This window comes from Oncorhynchus clarkii, chromosome 14 (genome assembly GCF_045791955.1).
Source record: "Oncorhynchus clarkii lewisi isolate Uvic-CL-2024 chromosome 14, UVic_Ocla_1.0, whole genome shotgun sequence".
NCBI lineage: Eukaryota > Metazoa > Chordata > Actinopteri > Salmoniformes > Salmonidae > Oncorhynchus > Oncorhynchus clarkii.
In genome coordinates this window covers 41326221-41345287 of record NC_092160.1, presented here as the reverse complement: position 1 = coordinate 41345287, position 19067 = coordinate 41326221, and the positions used below count along the sequence as shown (strand labels likewise).

The following is a 19067-nucleotide window of genomic DNA, read 5'->3' as shown; positions in this document are numbered from 1 at the left end:
TCTTGTAACGATTGTCTTCGGGTGAAAGAGAGGAGGACCAAAATGCAGCGTGACGATAATCCATATTTTAATGGGATACTTAAACAACGAACAAAACAATAAACCGGCAAAAAATCTACGAAGACGACAACAGTCCCGTAATGTGAACACTAACACATAGGAACACTGGTAACAGGAACAATCACCCACAAAATACCCAAAGAAATGGCTGCCTAAATAACGATAGACAGCTGCCTCTAATTGAGAACCAATCTAGGCAAACACAGATTTACAAAAACACCTAGAATAGATAACACCCACATAAACATACAAAACCCCTAGACAAGTCAAAAACACATACATCACCCATGTCACACCCTGACCTAACCAAAATAACAAAGAAAACAAAGAATACTAAGGTCAGGGTGTGACAGTACCCCCCCAAAGGTGCGGACTCCCGGCCGCACATCTAACACTATATGGGAGGGTCTGGGTGGGCATAAATCCGAGGTGGCGGTTCTGGCTCGGGACGTGGACCCCGCTCCACTTCACCCTTACTTAATGTCTCTGGAGCGGGAACCCTCACCGCCGACCACGGACTAGAGGACGCCACTGGACTGATGGTCGAGTCTGGAGTGAGTGGCGCCTCTGGATTGGAGGGAGACTCTGGCGGATCCGGACTGGAGGGAGATTCTGGCGGATCCGGACTGGAGGGAGACTCTGGCGGATTCGGACTGGTGGGAGACTCTGGCGGATCCGGACTGGTGGGAGACTCGGGCGGATCCGGACTGGTGGGAGACTCTGGCGGATCCCGACTGGTGGGAGACTCTGGCGGATCCGGACTGGTCCGGATAGACCGGACCGTGAAGACGCACTGGAGGTCTCGAGCTAATGGCCTGCACAACCCGTCCTGGCTGGATGGTGACTCTAGCCCGGCACGTGCGGGGCGCAGGCACAGGACGCACTGGGCTGTGCAGACATACGGGAGACACGGTGCGCAACGCCGGCGCAGAATATCCTGGCCCGAGGAGACCCACTGGCCATCTGAAGAGCAGGGCTGGCACCATCTGCCCTGGCTGGATCCTCACCCTAGCCCGGCAGATGCGGGGAGCTGGGATGTAGCGCACCGGGCTAAGCATGCGTACTGTGGACACCCTGCGCTCCACCGCATAACACGGTGCCTGACCAGTACGACGCCCTCTCTCTCCACGGTAAGCACGGGGAATTGGCGCAGGTCTCCTACCTGGCTTCGCCACACTCCCCGTGTGCCCCCCCAATACATTTTTGGGGCTGCCTCTCGGGCTTCCAGCCGTGCTGCCGTGCTGCCTCTTCATACCGCCGCCTCTCCGCTTTGGCTGCCTCCAGCTCTGCCTTGGGGCGGCAATATTCCCCCGGCTGCGTCCAGGGTTCTTCTCCATCCAGTATCTCCTCCCAAATCCAATAGTCCTGATTGCGCTGCTCCTCCTGCTGCTGCCCGTTACCACGCTGCTTGGTCCTTTGGTGGTGGGTGATTCTGTAACGATTGTCTTTGGGTGAAAGAGAGGAGGACCAAAATGCAGCATGACGATAATCCATATTTTAATGGGATACTTAAACAACGAACAAAACAATAAACCAACAAAAAATCTACGAAGACGAAACAGTCCCGTAACGTGAACAAAGGAACACTGGTAACAGGAACAATCACCCACAAAATACCCAAAGAATATGGCTGCCTGAATATGGTTCCCAATCAGAGACAACGATAGACAGCTGCCTCTAATTGAGAACCAATCTAGGCAACCATAGACTTACAAAAACACCTAGAATAGTCATAGTCAACAGTTACAGTAGTCAACAGTTACTGTAGTCAACCGTTGCAGTAGTCAACAGTTACAGTAGTCAACAACAGTTATAGTAGTAAACAACAGTTATTGTAGTCAACAGTTACAGTAGTCAACAACAGTTATAGTAGTCAACAACAGTTATTGTAGTCAACAGTAACAGTAGTCAACAGTTACAGTGGTTAACAACAGCTATAGTAGTCAACAACAGTTATAGTAGTCAACAACAGTTATTGTCGTCAACAGTTGCAGTAGTCAACAGTTACAGTCGTCAACAACAGTTATTGTAGTCAACAGTTACAGTAGTCAACAGTTACTGTAGTCAACAGTTACAGTAGTCAACCGTTGCAGTAGTCAACAGTTATAGTAGTCAACAACAGTTATTGTAGTCAACAGTTACAGTGGTCAACAACAGTTATAGTAGTCAACAACAGTTATTGTAGTCAACAGTTACAGTAGTCAACAGTTACAGTGGTCAACAACAGCTATAGTAGTCAACAACAGTTATTGTAGTCAACAGTTACAGTAGTCAACAGTTATAGTAGTCAACAACAGTTATAGTAGTCAACAACAGTTACAGTAGTCAACAGTTACAGTGGTCAACAGTTACAGTGGTCAACAACAGTTATAGTAGTCAACAGCAGTTATTGTAGTCAACAGTTACAGTAGTCAACAGTTACAGTGGTCAACAACAGCTATAGTAGTCAACAACAGTTATTGTAGTCAACAGTTACAGTGGTCAACAACAGTTATAAGTCAACAACAGTTGCTGTAGTCAACAGTTACAGTAGTCAACAGTTACTGTAGTCAACAGTTACAGTAGTCAACAGTTACAGTAGTCAACAACAGTTATAGTAGTCAACAGTTACAGTAGTCAGCAGTTACAGTGGTCAACAACAGTTATAGTAGTCAACAACAGTTATTGTAGTCAACAGTTACAGTAGTCAACAACAGTTATAGTAGTCAACAACAGTTATTGTAGTCAACAGTTACAGTAGTCAACAGTTACAGTGGTCAACAACAGCTATAGTAGTCAACAACAGTTATTGTAGTCAACAGTTACAGTGGTCAACAACAGTTATAAGTCAACAACAGTTGCTGTAGTCAACAGTTACAGTAGTCAACAGTTACTGTAGTCAACAGTTACAGTAGTCAACAGTTGCAATAGTCAACAGTTACAGTGGTCAACAACAGTTATAAGTCAACAACAGTTGCTGTAGTCAACAGTTACAGTAGTCAACAGTTACTGTAGTCAACAGTTACAGTAGTCAACAGTTGCAATAGTCAACAGTTACAGTAGTCAACAACAGCTATTGTAGTCAACAGTTACAGTAGTCAACAGTTGCAGTAGTCAAAAACAGTTAATGTAGTCAACAGTTACAGTAGTTAGCAGTTAACAGTTACAGTAGTCAACAGTTACAGTAGTCAACAGTTACAGTTGTCAACAGTTGCAGTAGTCAACAGTTATAATAGTAAACAATTACAGTAGTCAACAGTTATTAGTCAACAGTTACAGTAGTCAAGTTATATTAGTCAACAGATACAGTAGTCAACAGTTACAGTAGTCAACAACAGTTACAGTAGTCAACAGTTATTAGTCAACAACAGTTACAATAGTCAACAGTTACAGTAGTCAACAGTTACAGTAGTCAACAGTTATATTAGTCAACAACAGTTAAAGTAGTCAACAGTTACAGTAGTCAACAGTTATAATAGTAAACAATTACAGTAGTCAACAGTTATTAGTCAACAGTTACAGTAGTCAAGTTATATTAGTCAACAGATACAGTAGTCAACAGTTACAGTAGTCAACAACAGTTACAGTAGTCAACAGTTATTAGTCAACAACAGTTAAAGTAGTCAACAGTTATATTAGTCAACAGATACAGTAGTCAACAGTTACAGTAGTCAACAACAGTTACAGTAGTCAAGTTATATTAGTCAACAGTTACAGTAGTCAACAGTTACAGTTGTCAACAGTTGCAGTAGTCAACAGTTATAATAGTAAACAATTACAGTAGTCAACAGTTACAGTAGTCAACAGTTACAGTAGTCAACAGTTATTAGTCAACAGTTACAGTAGTCAACAGTTATTAGTCAACAGTTACAGTAGTCAAGTTATATTAGTCAACAGATACAGTACTCAACAGTTACAGTAGTCAACAACAGTTACAGTAGTCAACAGTTATTAGTCAACAACAGTTACAATAGTCAACAGTTACAGTAGTCAACAGTTACAGTAGTCAACAGTTATATTAGTCAACAGTTATAATAGTAAACAATTACAGTAGTCAACAGTTATTAGTCAACAGTTACAGTAGTCAACAGTTATAATAGTAAACAATTACAGTAGTCAACAGTTATTAGTCAACAGTTACAGTAGTCAACAGTTATTAGTCAACAGTTACAGTAGTCAAGTTATATTAGTCAACAGATACAGTAGTCAACAGTTACAGTAGTCAACAGTTACAGTAGTCAACAGTTATAATAGTAAACAATTACAGTAGTCAACAGTTATTAGTCAACAGTTACAGTAGTCAACAGTTATTAGTCAACAGTTACAGTAGTCAAGTTATATTAGTCAACAGATACAGTAGTCAACAGTTACAGTAGTCAACAACAGTTACAGTAGTCAACAGTTATTAGTCAACAACAGTTACAATAGTCAACAGTTACAGTAGTCAACAGTTACAGTAGTCAACAGTTATTAGTCAACAACAGTTATATTAGTCAACAGTTACAGTAGTCAACAGTTACAGTAGTCAAGTTATATTAGTCAACAGTTACAGTAGTCAACAGTTACAGTAGTCAACAGTTACAGTAGTCAAGTTATATTAGTCAACAACAGTTACAGTAGTTAACAGTTATATTAGTCAACAACAGTTACTGTAGTCAACAGTTACAGTAATCAACAGTTACAGTAGTCAACAGTTACAGTAGTCAAGTTATATTAGTCAACAGTTACAGTAGTCAACAGTTACAGTAGTCAACAGTTACAGTAGTCAACAGTTACAGTAGTCAAGTTATATTAGTCAACAACAGTTACAGTAGTTAACAGTTATATTAGTTAACAACAGTTACACTAGTCAATAGTTATATTAGTCAACAACAGTTACTGTAGTCAACAGTTACAGTAATCAACAGTTACAGTAGTCAACAGTTACAGTTGTCAGTCTCTGTGCCTGTAAACCTCAGATTCCTCCCTCTGTCAGTCTCTGTGCCTGTAAACCTCAGATTCCTTCCTCTGTCAGTCTCTGTGCCTGTAAACCTCAGATTCCTCCATCTGTCAGTCTCTGTGCCTGTAAACCTCAGATTCCTCCCTCTGTCAGTCTCTGTGCCTGTAAACCTCAGATTCCTCCCTCTGTCAGTCTCTGTGCCTGTAAACCTCAGATTCCTCCCTCTGTCAGTCTCTGTCCCTGCTAACCTCAGATTCATAGAGAGAAATACGAGGAGTGACTGTAATCATCTCCATGGAGGATTGTGTAGTGCGAGGAAAGGTTCAGAGTCAACACCGTAAACCATTGATAACAACACTCTAATGCCTTTAGGGACACGTTCATAAAGATGCTCTAACACACAGTGGACTGTAAATGGAGTCAAAACCAGGGCATCTATATTACACTAATGACCTGTCAGAGTTCATCAGTCCTGTTAGAGCCACGTCTTAATAACAGCTGACTGCAGTCCCAGTTCCCTTGACAGATGACTGGAGGACAGGGAGGATCCTCTGAATAACAGAGATATGATGATGTTGGCTAGATCCCCTGTCATAACAGGAGAGGAATGAGAGAGGAGACTTGGGCTGACCCTCATATAGAGACAGAGACAGAGTCCTGGACTGACCCTCATATAGAGACAGAGACAGAGTCCTGGACTGACCCTCATATAGAGACAGAGACAGAGTCCTGGACTGACCCTCATATAGAGACGGAGTCCTGGACTGACCCTCATATAGAGACAGAGACAGAGTCCTGGACTGACCCTCATATAGAGACAGAGTCCTGGACTGACCCTCATATAGAGACAGAGTCCTGGACTGACCCTCATATAGAGACAGAGACAGAGTCCTGGACTGACCCTCATATAGAGACGGAGTCCTAGACTGACCCTCATATAGAGACGGAGTCCTGGACTGACCCTCATATAGAGACAGATACAGAGTCCTAGACTGACCCTCATATAGAGACAGAGTCCTGGACTGACCCTCATATATAGAGACAGAGACAGAGTCCTGGACTGACCCTCATATAGAGACAGAGACAGAGTCCTGGACTGACCCTCATATAGAGACAGAGACAGAGTCCTGGACTGACCCTCATATAGAGACGGAGTCCTGGACTGACCCTCATATAGAGACAGAGACAGAGTCCTGGACTGACCCTCATATAGAGACAGAGTCCTGGACTGACCCTCATATAGAGACAGAGACAGAGTCCTGGACTGACCCTCATATAGAGACAGAGTCCTGGACTGACCCTCATATAGAGACAGAGACAGAGTCCTGGACTGACCCTCATATAGAGACGGAGTCCTAGACTGACCCTCATATAGAGACGGAGTCCTGGACTGACCCTCATATAGAGAAAGATACAGAGTCCTGGACTGACCCTCATATATAGAGACAGAGACAGAGTCCTGGACTGACCCTCATATAGAGACAAAGACAGAGGGGAATTAAAATGTGAAAAATAAGCTGCTAACTGATCTCTTCCCCTCTTTCTCCTCATCTCCTCTGCTCTTTCTACTTCTTTCCTCCTCTCTTTCACCTCCTCTTCTCTCACATGCTCTCTGCTCCTTTTCTCTCCATTTCCTCTCCTCCCCTCCTTCTCCTTCTCTCTCTCCTCTCCTCTCTCTCTTGCTCTTCTCTCCTCTCTAGCTGATAGCAGAGGACTGGCCGTTTGGTGTTCATGTATGCAAGTTGATGCCATTTATCCAGAAGGCTTCAGTAGGAATCACTGTCCTCAGCCTGTGTGCCCTGAGCATCGACAGGTCAGTAACAAACACACACACACACAAACGGATGACCGCACATTCACACACATATGGATAGTAAGTGGAGAAAATGTCTCTGTGTGTGTGTGTCTAGGTACCATGCGGTGACATCGTGGAGTAGGGTGAAGAGGATAGGGATCCCTCTGTGGAAGGCTATGCAGGTCACAGTCATATGGCTGGTTGCTGTCCTGCTGGCTGTTCCTGAGGCTGTGGCCTTTGACATGATGGAGATGCCTTACAGAGGCAGCAAGCTACGAGTCTGTCTGTTACACCCCCAACAGAAAACTGCTTTTATGAAGGTACACACAAACACATTGTATCTTGACTGCCCCCCCTATATATATGTTTTACCCTGACATTACCCCAATATATCAATCACTCTGTTCTACCATGACATTACCCCAATATACCACCCTCTGTTCTACCATGACATTACCCCAATATATCACTCTGTACTACCATCACATTACCCAAATATATTACCCTCTGTTCTACCATGACATTACCCCAATATATCACTCTGTTCTACCATGACATTACCCCAATATATCACTCTGTTCTACCATGGGATTACCCCAATATATCACTCTGTACTACCATCACATTACCCAAATATATTACCCTCTGTTCTACCATCACATTACCCCAATATATGACTGCTGAAAGCAGCAGACTTGTGCCAGTGTTGTAACCATGATATGTGTGTTCTCAGTTCTACCAGGATGTGAAGGACTGGTGGTTGCTAGGGTTTTATTTCTGTCTTCCTCTGGCCTGCACCGGCGTCTTCTACACCCTGATGTCCTGGGAGATGTTGAGCAGGAAGAAAGGCATGAGGATCGCTCTCAACGACCACATGAAACAGGTCTCTCTGTCCGACCTGTCTGTTTGTCTGTCTGTCTGACCTGTCTGTCTGTCTGTCTGTCTGTCTGTCTGTCTGTCTGTCTGTCTGTCTGTCTGTCTGTCTGTCTGTCTGTCTGTCCGTCTGTATAACCTGTTTGGCTATATAACCCATGTTTCTGTCTGTCTGTGTGTTTAACCTGTCCTTCAGTCTGTATTCCAACGAGCATCAGATTCCTTAACACAGATGGACTATTAAACACAACCCCAGCCCTACAGTATTCATCTATATGTCAGTTTGAAGTATGTCCTGTCAAACAGATAACATATATAAAAGTATGTGGACACCCCTTCAAATGAGTGGATTTGGCTATTTCAGCCATAGCCGTTGATGACTGATGTATAAAATGGAGCACACATCCATGTAATCCCATAGACAAACATTGACAATGTTGACTTTCAACATGGCACCGTCATAGGAAGCCACTTTTCCAACAAGTCAGTTTGTCAAATTTCTGCCCTGCTAGAGCTGCCCCGGTCAACTGTTAGTGTTGTTATTGTGAAGTGGAAACCTCTAGGATCAACAACAGCTCAGCCACTTATCTCATATGCATATACTGTATTCTATTCTACTGTAGTCAATGCCACTCCCACATTGCTCGCCCTAATATTTATATATTTCTTAATTCCATTGTTCTACATTTAGATTTGTGTGTATTGTTGTGAATTATTAGATATTACTGCACTGTTGGAGCTAGGAACACAAGCATTTCACTGCACCCGCAATAACATCTGCTAAATATGTGTATGGACCAATAACATCTGCTAAATATGAGTATGGACCAATAACATGTGCTAAATATGAGTATGGACCAATAACATGTGCTAAATATGAGTATGGACCAATAACATGTGCTAAATATGTGATTTGAAGTGGTGGGCCACATGCTCAGAGAACGGGGCGGCCGATTACTGAAGTGTAAAAATCATCTGTCCTTTGTTGCATCACTACAGAGTTCCAAACTGCTTCTGGAAGCAACGTCAGCACTAGAACTGTTAGTCGGGAGCTTCATGAAATGGTTTTCCATGGCCGAGCAGCCGCACACAAGCCTTAGATCACCATGCGCAATGCAAAGTGTTGGCCGGAATGGTGTAGAGCTCCCCGTCATTGGACTCTGGAGCAGTGGAATCGCATTCTCTGGAATGATGAATCACGCTTCACCGTCTAGCAGTCTGAAGGACGAATCTGGGTTTGCTGGTTTCCTGCCCCTATGCATAGTGCCAACTGTACAGTTTGGTGGAGGAGGCATGGTCTGGGGCTATTTTTCATGGTTCATGTTAGGCACTTTAGTTCCAGTGAATGGAAATCTTAACACGACAGCATACAATGACATTCTAGAGGATTCTATTCTTCCAACTTTGTGGCAACAGTTTAGCAAAGGCCCTTTCCTGTTTCAGCATGACAATGCCTCCGTGCACAAAGTGAGGTCCATACAGAAATGGTTTGTCAAGTTCAGTGTGGAAGAACTTGACTGGCCTGCACAGAGCCCTGACCTCAACCTCATTGAACACCTTTGGGATGAATTGGAACGTCGACTTCAAGCCAGGCCTAATCACCCCCAACATCAGTGACCGACCTCACTAATGCTCGTGGCTGAATGGAAGCAAATACCCGCAGCAATGTTCCAACATCTAGTGGAAAGCCTTCCCAGAAGAGTGGAGGCTGTTATAGCAGCAATGTTCCAACATCTAGTGGAAACCCTTCCCAGAAGAGTGGAGGCTGTTATAGCAGCAATGTTCCAACATCTAGTGGAAAGTCTTCCCAGAAGAGTGGAGGCTGTTATAGCAGCAATGTTCCAACATCTAGTGGAAAGCCTTCCCAGAAGAGTGGAGGCTGTTATAGCAACAATGTTCCAACATCTAGTGGAAAACCTTCCCAGAAGAGTGGAGGCTGTTATAGCAGCAATGTTCCAACATCTAGTGTAAAGCCTTCCCAGAAGAGTAGAGGCTGTTATAGCAGCAATGTTCCAACATCTAGTGGAAAGCCTTCCCAGAAGAGTAGAGGCTGTTATAGCAGCAATGTTCCAACATCTAGTGGAAAGCCTTCCCAGAAGAGTGGAGGCTGTTATAGCAGCAATGTTCCAACATCTAGTGGAAAGCCTTCCCAGAAGAGTGGAGGCTGTTATAGCAGCAATGTTCCAACATCTAGTGGAAACCCTTCCCGGAAGAGTGGAGGCTGTATGTATTGTCCATAAGTCAAGTGTTTTATCTCCTGTGATATGTGTTGTCTATAAATGTTGCATGTATTGTCCATAAGTCAAGTGTTTTATCTCCCGTGATATCTGTTGTCGTCTATAAGTGTTGTATGTCCCGTGAAATGGGTTGTCTATACGTTTTTTTTATTTTTTATTTCACCTTTATTTAACCAGGTAGGCTGGTTGAGAACAAGTTCTCATTTACGACTGCGACCTGGCCAAGATAAAGCAAAGCAGTTCGATACAAACAACAACACAGGGTTACACATGGAATAAACAAACATACAGTCAATAACACAGTAGAAAAAAGTAAAGTCTATATACAGTGTGAGCAAATGAGGTGAGGTAAGGGAGGTAAGGCAGTAAATAGGCCATGGTGACGAAGTAATTAAAATATAGCAATTAAACACTGGAATGGTAGATGTGTAGAAGATGAATGTGTAAGTGTAGATACTGGGGTGCAAAGGAGCAAGATAAATAAATAAATACAGTATGGGGATGAGGTAGATTGGATGGGCTGTTTACAGATGGGCTAAGTACAGGTGCAGTGATCCGTGAGCTGCTCTGACAGCTGGTGCTAAAAGAGGGAGATAAGAGTCTCCAGCTTCAGTGATTTTTGCAGTTCGTTCCAGTCATTGGCAGCAGAGAACTGGAAGGAAAGGCAGCCAAAGGAGCAGTTGGCTTTGGGGGTGACCCATGAGATATACCTGCTGGAGCGCGTGATACGGGTGGGTGCTTCTATGGTGACCAGTGAGCTGAGATAAGGCGGGGCTTTACCTATCAGAGACTTGTAAATGACCTGGAGCCAGTGGGTTTGGCGAATAGTATGAAGCAACGGCCAGCCAACGAGAACGTACAGGTTGCAGTGGTGTGTAATATATGGGGCTTTGGTGACAAAACGGATGGTGCTGTGATAGACTGCATCCAATTTGTTGAGTAGAGTTTTGGAGGCTATTTTTTAAATGACATCACTAAAGTCGAGGATCGGTAGGATGGTCATTTTTACGAGGGTATGTTTGGCAGCATGAGTGAAGGATGCTTTGTTGCGAAATAGGAAGTCGATTCTAGATTTAATTTAGGATTGGAGATGCTTAATGTGAGTCTGGAAGGAGAGTTTACAGTCTAACCAGACACCTAGATATTTGTAGTTGTCCACATATTCTAAGTATTCTAAGTCAGAACCGTCCAGATTAGTGATTCTGGACGGGCGGGCAGGTGCGGGCAGTGATCAGTTGAAGAGCATGCATTTAGTTTTAGTTGCATTTTAGAGCAGTTGGAGGCCACGGAAGGAGAGTTGTATGGCATTGAAGCTCGCCTGGAGGTTTGTTAACACAGTGTCCAAAGAAGGGCCACAAGTATACAGAATGGTGTCGTATGCGTAGAGTTGGATCACCAGCAGCAAGAGCAACATCATTGATGTATACAGAGAAGAGAGTAGGCCCGAGAATTGAACCCTATGGCACCCCCATAGAGACTGCCAGAGGTCCGGACAACAGGCACTCCGACTTGACACACTGAACTCTATCAGAGAAGTAGTTGGTGAACCAGGTGAGGCAATCATTTGAGAAACCAAGGCTGTTGAGTCTGCCAATAAGAATGTGGTGATTGACAGAGTTGAAAGCCTTGACCAGGTCGATGAATACGGCTGCACAATAATGTCTCTTATCAATGGTGGTTAGGATGTCGTTTAGGACCTTGAGCGTGGCTCAGGTACACCCATGACCAGCTCTGAAACCAGATTGCACAGCGGAGAAGGTATGGTGGGATTCGAAATGGTCGGTAATCAGTTTTTTTAACTTGGCTTTCGAAGACCTTAGAAAGGCAAGGTAGGATAGATATAGGTCTGGGTCTAGAGTGTCTCTCTTTAAATAGGGGGATGAGCGCGGCAGCTTTCCAATCTTTGGGAATCTCAGGTGATACGAAAGAGAGGTTGAACAGGCTAGTAATATGGGTTGCAACATTTTCGGCAGGTAATTTTAAAAAGAGAGGGTCCAGATTGTCTAGCCCGGCTGATTTGTAGGGGTCCAGATTTTGCAACTCTTTAAGAGCGTCAGCTATATGGATTTGGGTGAAGGAGAAATGGGGAGGCTTGGGCAAGTCTTCCTGAGCCGTGATTCAGACACGGCTAGGACATCCGGGTTGGCAGAGTGTGCTAGGGCCGTGAATAAAACAAACTTAGGGAGTAGGCTTCTAATGTTAACATGCATGAAACCAAGGCTTTTAAGGTTACAGAAGTCAACAAATGATAGCCTGGGGAATGGGAGTGGAGCTTGGTACTGCAGGGCCTGGATTAACCTGTGTATGTGTTGTATCTCCTGTGATATGTATTGTCTATAAGTGTTCTATGTCCTGTGATATGTGTTGTCTATAAGTATTCTATGTCCTGTGATATGTGTTGTCTATAAGTGTTCTATGTCCTGTGATATGTGTTGTCTATAAGTGTTGTATGTCCTGGGATATGTGTTGTTTATAAGTGTTGTATCTCCTGTGATAATGTGTTGTCTATAAGTGTTGTATCTCCTGTGATATGTGTTGTCTATAAGTGTTGTATCTCCTGTGATTTGTGTTGTCTATAAGTGTTCTATCTCCTGTGATATGTGTTGTCTATAAGTGTTCTATGTCTTGTGATATGTGTTGTCCTAAATTCAAGTGTGGGAGGTCCAAGAGACCAGAGGTGGCAGAATGGAGTGCTCGGGTTGGGGTGTAGGGTTGGAGCTGAAGGTAGGGAGGGGCAGCTGCTCCATAGGGAAGCACCATCTTGTAGTGGCCTTGTAGTGGATGGGTTGGGGTGTAGGGTTGGAGCTGAAGGTAGGGAGGGGCAGCTGCTCTGTAGGGAAGCACCATCTTGTAGTGGCCTTGTAGTGGATGGGTTGGGGTGTAGGGTTGGAGCTGAAGGTAGGGAGGGGCAGCTGCTCTGTAGGGAAGCACCATCTTGTAGTGGATACGGGTTTCAACTGGAAGCGAGTGGAGTGTGCAGAGGAGCGGGTGACTTGGAAAGATTGAAAACCAGGCGGGTTGCAACGTTCTGATTAAGTTGCGGGGGGGGGTTTGCATTTTCCAATTAAGAACATTCAAAACCAAAATGATAAGATATTGGACAACAATATGACAAAGTGACAGTAACTAAAAAATGTATAAAAATAATATATACTAAAATACAACACGGCCAAGATGTTCAAATGTTCATAAATGACCAGCATGGTCCAATAATAATAAGGCAGAACAGTTGAAATTGGAGCAGCAGCACGGCCAGGTGGACTGGGGAGAGCAAGGAGTCATCATGTCAGGTAGTCCTGAGGCATGGTCCTAGGGCTCAGGTCCTCCGAGAGAGAGAAAGAAAGAGAGAAAGAGAGAATTAGAGAGAGCACACTTAAATTCACACAGGACACCGAATAGGACAGGAGAAGTACTCCAGATATAACAATCTGACCCTAGCCCCCCGACACATAAAATACTGCAGCATAAATACTGGAGGCTGAGACAGGAGGGGTCAGGAGACACTGTGGCCCCATCCGTGGACACCCCCGGACAGGGCCAAACAGGAAGGATATGAGATGGTTCAGAGATGGTGTTGTTGACGCAGAAGGGGATGTGTCTACTTATCAAAATTGCAGTTCCTCTTCCTTTGGAGTTAAAAGAGGATGCAAAAACTTGTCCTACCCATTCCTCTTTAGTTTATTGTGTTCACTGGATGTAAGATGTGTGTCTTCTTTCTGTTCTGTTGGCGCGTTCGATTTCCAACGGCTTGGTTAAGTTGATTATGCCTAGGACATCATGGATCCTTTGAGTGAAAAAACGGACCGGGTCACAGCCCTTGCTGTTCTCGTTCAATCCCACCACAGGGATATTGCTACGTCTGCTCTGGTTCTCCATCTGGTCTACCTTGTTTTTGAGATAGACATTGTCCTTCTGCAGCTCTATCAGAACCTGGTCATGTCTAGTGACGGTATATTCAACTGTGCTAATGCGCAACTCAGCCTCAGTCGTTCTCAAAAGGAGATCATTCAGGGAGGATTTCAGGTCGTCAATGGAATAATGTTCAGAGTTTAGCCGATTTCTTGTCAATTTTCAGAGAAAGACCTTTGTTACCATCTTGAATTTCCCAGAGGAGAGTAGCAAGCATGTCGGCAGGCTCAGAAGAGGCTGCTGAGAGCAACAGTCTGGAACTGTTGTCTGAGATATGAGGGCTAATGCTAATCTTGCTAGCTGTAGCGTTATCGTTATCTTGGCAATCAACAACGTTTTGGTCATCCTTTTTGCGTCTCGGCCATGGCTTTTTGGGAAAGTAAATACTTGACAATTTATCTTCCGACGTTAGAATATTGTTTCAACGTTGTTATTTAGGTAATAATAGGATAACTTTGAAGAGCTTGGTTTGTCAACGCTCAGCTCCGCGGCATCACGTGCTCCCCAAGTTACAGGGGTTTCAGGGCACAAGCGGGGAGCCCAGCCAACAACGAGTTGTATATAGGAGATGACCTGTGCCTGGATTAGGACCTGCGCCGCTTCCTGTGTGAGCATCTATTGATGCTGTAGATCTTGGAGCGGGTCTTTGATGTTATCAGAAAACGACAGGGTGTTGTCCAGGGTCACGCCAAGGTTCTTTGCATTCTATGAGAGCGGCATGCCTTCCCAGGGAGGAAGAGCAGCTCCACCTTGTTGAGGTTGATCTTGAGGTGGTGGGCAGAAATCCAAGATGAGATATCTGCCAGGCACGGAAAGATGCGTGTCGCCACCTGGGTGTCAGAAGGGGGAAGGAGAAAAGTAGTTGAGTGTCATCCTCATGGCAATGATAGGAGAGACCATGTGAGGATATGACAGAGCCAAGTGACTTGGTGTATGGAGAGAAGAGGGCCTAAAACCGAATCCTGGGGGACACCAGTAGTGAGAGTACGTGGTACAGACGCAGATCCTCTCCGTGTATTTGTATTTATTATGGATCCCCATTAGTTCTGCCAAGGAAGCAGCTACTCTTCCTGGGGTTTATTATGGATCCCCATTAGTTCCTGCCAAGGAAGCAGCTACTCTTCCTGGGGTTTATTATGGATCCCCATTAGTTCTGCCAAGGCAGCAGCTACTCTTCCTGAGGTTTATTATGGATCCCCATTAGTTCTGCCAAGGCAGCAGATACTCTTCCTGGGGTTTATTATGGATCCCCATTAGTTCTGCCAAGGCAGCAGCTACTCTTCCTGAGGTGTATTATGGATCCCCATTAGTTCTGCCAAGGCAGCAGCTACTCTTCCTGAGGTTTATTATGGATCCCCATTAGTTCTGCCAAGGAAGCAGCTACTCTTCCTGGGGTTTATTATGGATCCCCATTAGTTCTGCCAAGGCAGCAGCTACTCTTCCTGAGGTTTATTATGGATCCCCATTAGTTCTGCCAAGGAAGCAGCTACTCTTCCTGGGGTTTATTATGGATCCCCATTAGTTCTGCCAAGGAAGCAGCTACTCTTCCTGGAGTACAGCAAAATTAAGGCAGTTATACATTTAAAAATATATATATAATACATTCACAACACACTGTGTGCCCTCAGGCCCCTACTCCACCACTACCACATATATACAATACAAAATCCATGTCCGTGTGTGTATGCATGTTCAAACAGACAGCTCGGTGCATTCAACATGTCAATACCTCTCACAAATACAAGTAGTGATGAAGTCAAGCTCTCCTCCACTTTGACCCACGAGAGCTTGACATGCATATTATTAATATTAGCTCTCTGTGTACATCCAAAGGCCACCTGTGCTGCCCTGTTCTGGGCCAATTGCAATTTTCTTAACCTGCTGCGACGACCAAACCCGGATCCGGGATTCTATTTATAGACCTAAGCTCATTACCATAACGCAACGTTAACTATTCATGAAAATCGCAAATGAAATGAAATAAATATGCTATCTCTCAAGCTTAGCCTTTTGTTAACAACACTGTCATCTCAGATTTTCAAAATATGCTTTTCAACCATAGGAAAACAATCATTTGTGTAACAGTAGCTAGCTAGCGTAGCATTTAGCGTTAGCATTAGCGTTAGCATTTAGCAGGCAACTATCACAAAAACAAGTAAAGCCTTCAAATAAAATAACTTACCTTTGAAGAACTTCTGATGTTTTCAATGAGGAGACTCTCAGTTAGATAGCAGATGCTTAGTTTTTCCAAAAAGATTCTTTGTGTATTAGAAATAGCTCCGTTTTGTACATCACATTTGGCTACCAAAAAAAATAAAATAAAATAAAAAATAAACGAAAATTCAGCCCTCAAAACGCAAACTTTTTTCCAAATTAACTCCATAATATTGACTGAAACATGGCAAACGTGGTTTAGAATCAATCCTCAAGGTGTTTTTCCACATATCTCTTCGATGATATATCCTTCGTGGAAGCCTGGTTTCTCCTTGCTCTCAAATGGAAAAATAATTGCACCTGGCTTTACGCTCCAATTTCGACGCAGGGACACCAGGCGGACACTTGGAAAATGTAGTATCTTATGGTCAATCTTCCAATGATATGCCTACAAATACGTCACAATGCTGCAAACGCCTTGGGGAAACGACAGAAAGTGTAGGCTCATTCCTTGCGCAATCACAGCCATATAAGGAGACAATGGAAAACAGAGCTTCAGAGATTCTGCTCATTTCCTGGTTGACGTATCATCTTGGTTTCGCCTGTAGAATGAGTTCTGGGGCACTTACAGACAATATCTTTGCAGATTCTGAAACTTCAGAGTGTTTTCTTTCCAAAACGGCCAATAATATGCATAGTCGAGCATCTTTTCGTGACAAAATATTGCGCTTAAAACGGGAACGTTTTTTATCCAAAAATGAAATAGCGCCCCTAGAGATCCAAGAGGTTAAATCCCTTTTTGTGGCACCGGACCACACGACTGAACAGTAGTCCAGGTGCGACAAAACTAGGGCCTATAGGACCTTCCTTGTTGATGGTGCTGTTAAAAAGGTAGAGTAGCGCTTTATTATGGACAGACTTCTCTTAGCTACTGTTGTATCAATATGCTTTTTACCATGACAGTTTACAATCCAGGGTTACTCCGAGCAGTTTAGTCACCTCAACTTGCTCAATTTCCACATTATTTATTACAAGATTTAGTTGAGGTTTAGGTTTTTAGTGAATGATTTGTCACAAATACAATGCTTTTAGTTTTAGAAATATTTAGGACTAACTTATTCCTTGCCACCCACTTTGAAACTAAAAAACTATTTGTTAACCTCTCTAGGGTAGGGATTGCGTCCCACCTGGCCAACATCCAGTGAGATGGCAGAGTGCCAAATTCAAATACAGAAATACTCATTATAAAAATTCAGAAAAGATACAACTATTTTACATATGTTTAAAGATTAACTTCTTGTGAATCCAACCACGGTCTCAGATTTAAAAAATGCTTTACGGTGAATGCATACCTTACAATTATTTGAGAACATATCCCAGCAGACAAATCATTACAAACAGTAACCAGCCAAGTAGAAGAGTTACACAAGTCAGAAATAGAGATAAAATTAATCACTTACCTTTGATGGTCTTCATATGTTTGCACTCTGAAGACATTCATTTATTCAATAAAGGTTCCTTTTGTTCGATAAAGTCTCTCTTTATATCCAAAAACCTCCGTTTTGTTCACACGTTTTCTCCAGTTATCCACAGGCTCAAACGCAGTCACAACAGGCAGACAAAAAATCCAAATTGTATCCGTAAAGTTCATATAAACATGTCAAACGATGTTTATGTTCAATCCTCAGGTTGTTTTTAGCCTAAATAATCGATAATATTTCAACCGGACAATAACGTTGTCAATATAAAAGGTAAACAAGAAAGGCACTCTATCGGTCGCGCGCATGAAAAAGCTCTGTGACACGGTAGGGTCCACTCATTCAGACTGGTCTTACTCCCTCATTTTTCAGAATACAAGCCTGAAACTATTTCTAAAGACTGTTGACATCTAGTGGAACGCATAGAAACTGAAATTTGAGTCCTAAGTCAATGGATACTGTAATGGCATTGAATAGAAAACTACAACAAAAATCTAATCCTACTTCCTGAATGGATTTTTCTCCTGCCAAATCCTGCCAAATCAGTTATGTTATACTCACAGACATTATTTTAACAGTTTTGGAAACTTTAGAGTGTTTTATACTAATTATATGCATATCCTATATTCTGGACCTGAGTAGAAGGCAGTTTAATTTGGGCATGCTTTTCATCCAAAATTCCAAATGCTGCCCCTTACCCTAGAGAAGTTAAGTGTTGCAGTCATTTCAGTCGCTGTAGTAGCTGCCGTGTATAGTGGGGAGTCATCCTTATACATAGACATACTGGCTTTACTCAAAGCCAATGACATGTCATTAGTAAAGATTGGGAAAATAAATGGACCTAGACAGCTGCCCTGGGGAATTCCTGATTCTACAGTAATGGGCCTAGACAGCTGCCCTGGGGAATTCCTGATTCTACCAGTAATGGGCCTAGACAGCTGCCCTGGGGAATTCCTGATTCTACCTGGATTATGTTGGAGAGTCTTCCATAAAGAACACCCTATTTTTATCCACAATATAGCATGGGGTGTAAAGCCATAACACATACATTTTTCCAGCAGCAGACTATGATCGATAATGTCAAAGCCGCACTGAAGTCCACCTGGAGTGGCCTCCTGGGTAGGATGCAATCCAAGAATGTGCAGAGCCTGAGACACACAGTCCTGAGAGGATGGATAGGAGGCAGAGCCTGAGACGCCCAGCCCTGAGAAGATGGAGAGGAGGACCTGATGGTTCACGTGTCGAAGGCAGCGGATAGATCTAGGAGGATGAGAACCGAGAGAGAGTCAGCTTGGAAGTGTGGAGAGCCTCCGTGACATAGAGGAGAGCAGTCTGGGTTGAGTGACCCGTCTTGAAGCGTGACTGGTTAGGATCTAGAATATTGTTCTGAGAGAGATAGCGAGAGAGTTGGTTAGAGACAGCATGCCAAGTGTTTTGGAAAGAAAAGAAAGAAGGGATACAGGTCTATAGTTTTTGACGTCTGATGAGTCGAGTGTTGGTTTCTTGAGGAGGGGAGCGACTCTGCCATTTTGAAGTCAGAGGGGATGCAGCCAGTGGTCAGGGATGAGTTGATGAGGGAAGTGAGGAATGGGAGAAGTCTCCAGAGATGGTCTGGAGAAGGGAGGAGGGGATGGGGTCAAGTG

At 43.6% G+C, this 19067-nt stretch overlaps 1 protein-coding gene across 1 annotated transcript in view; it reads left to right on the top strand.

Annotated features, from left to right (window-relative positions):
* Nucleotides 1-19067, top strand: part of LOC139366609 (endothelin receptor type B-like) — a 44058-nt gene that overhangs the window by 14851 nt on the left and 10140 nt on the right. The window contains exons 3-5 of the mRNA XM_071104295.1: nt 6679-6791; nt 6889-7093; nt 7507-7656. Coding sequence (XP_070960396.1) covers nt 6679-6791; nt 6889-7093; nt 7507-7656 — 468 coding nt within the window. The remainder of the gene's footprint in view (nt 1-6678; nt 6792-6888; nt 7094-7506; nt 7657-19067) is intronic.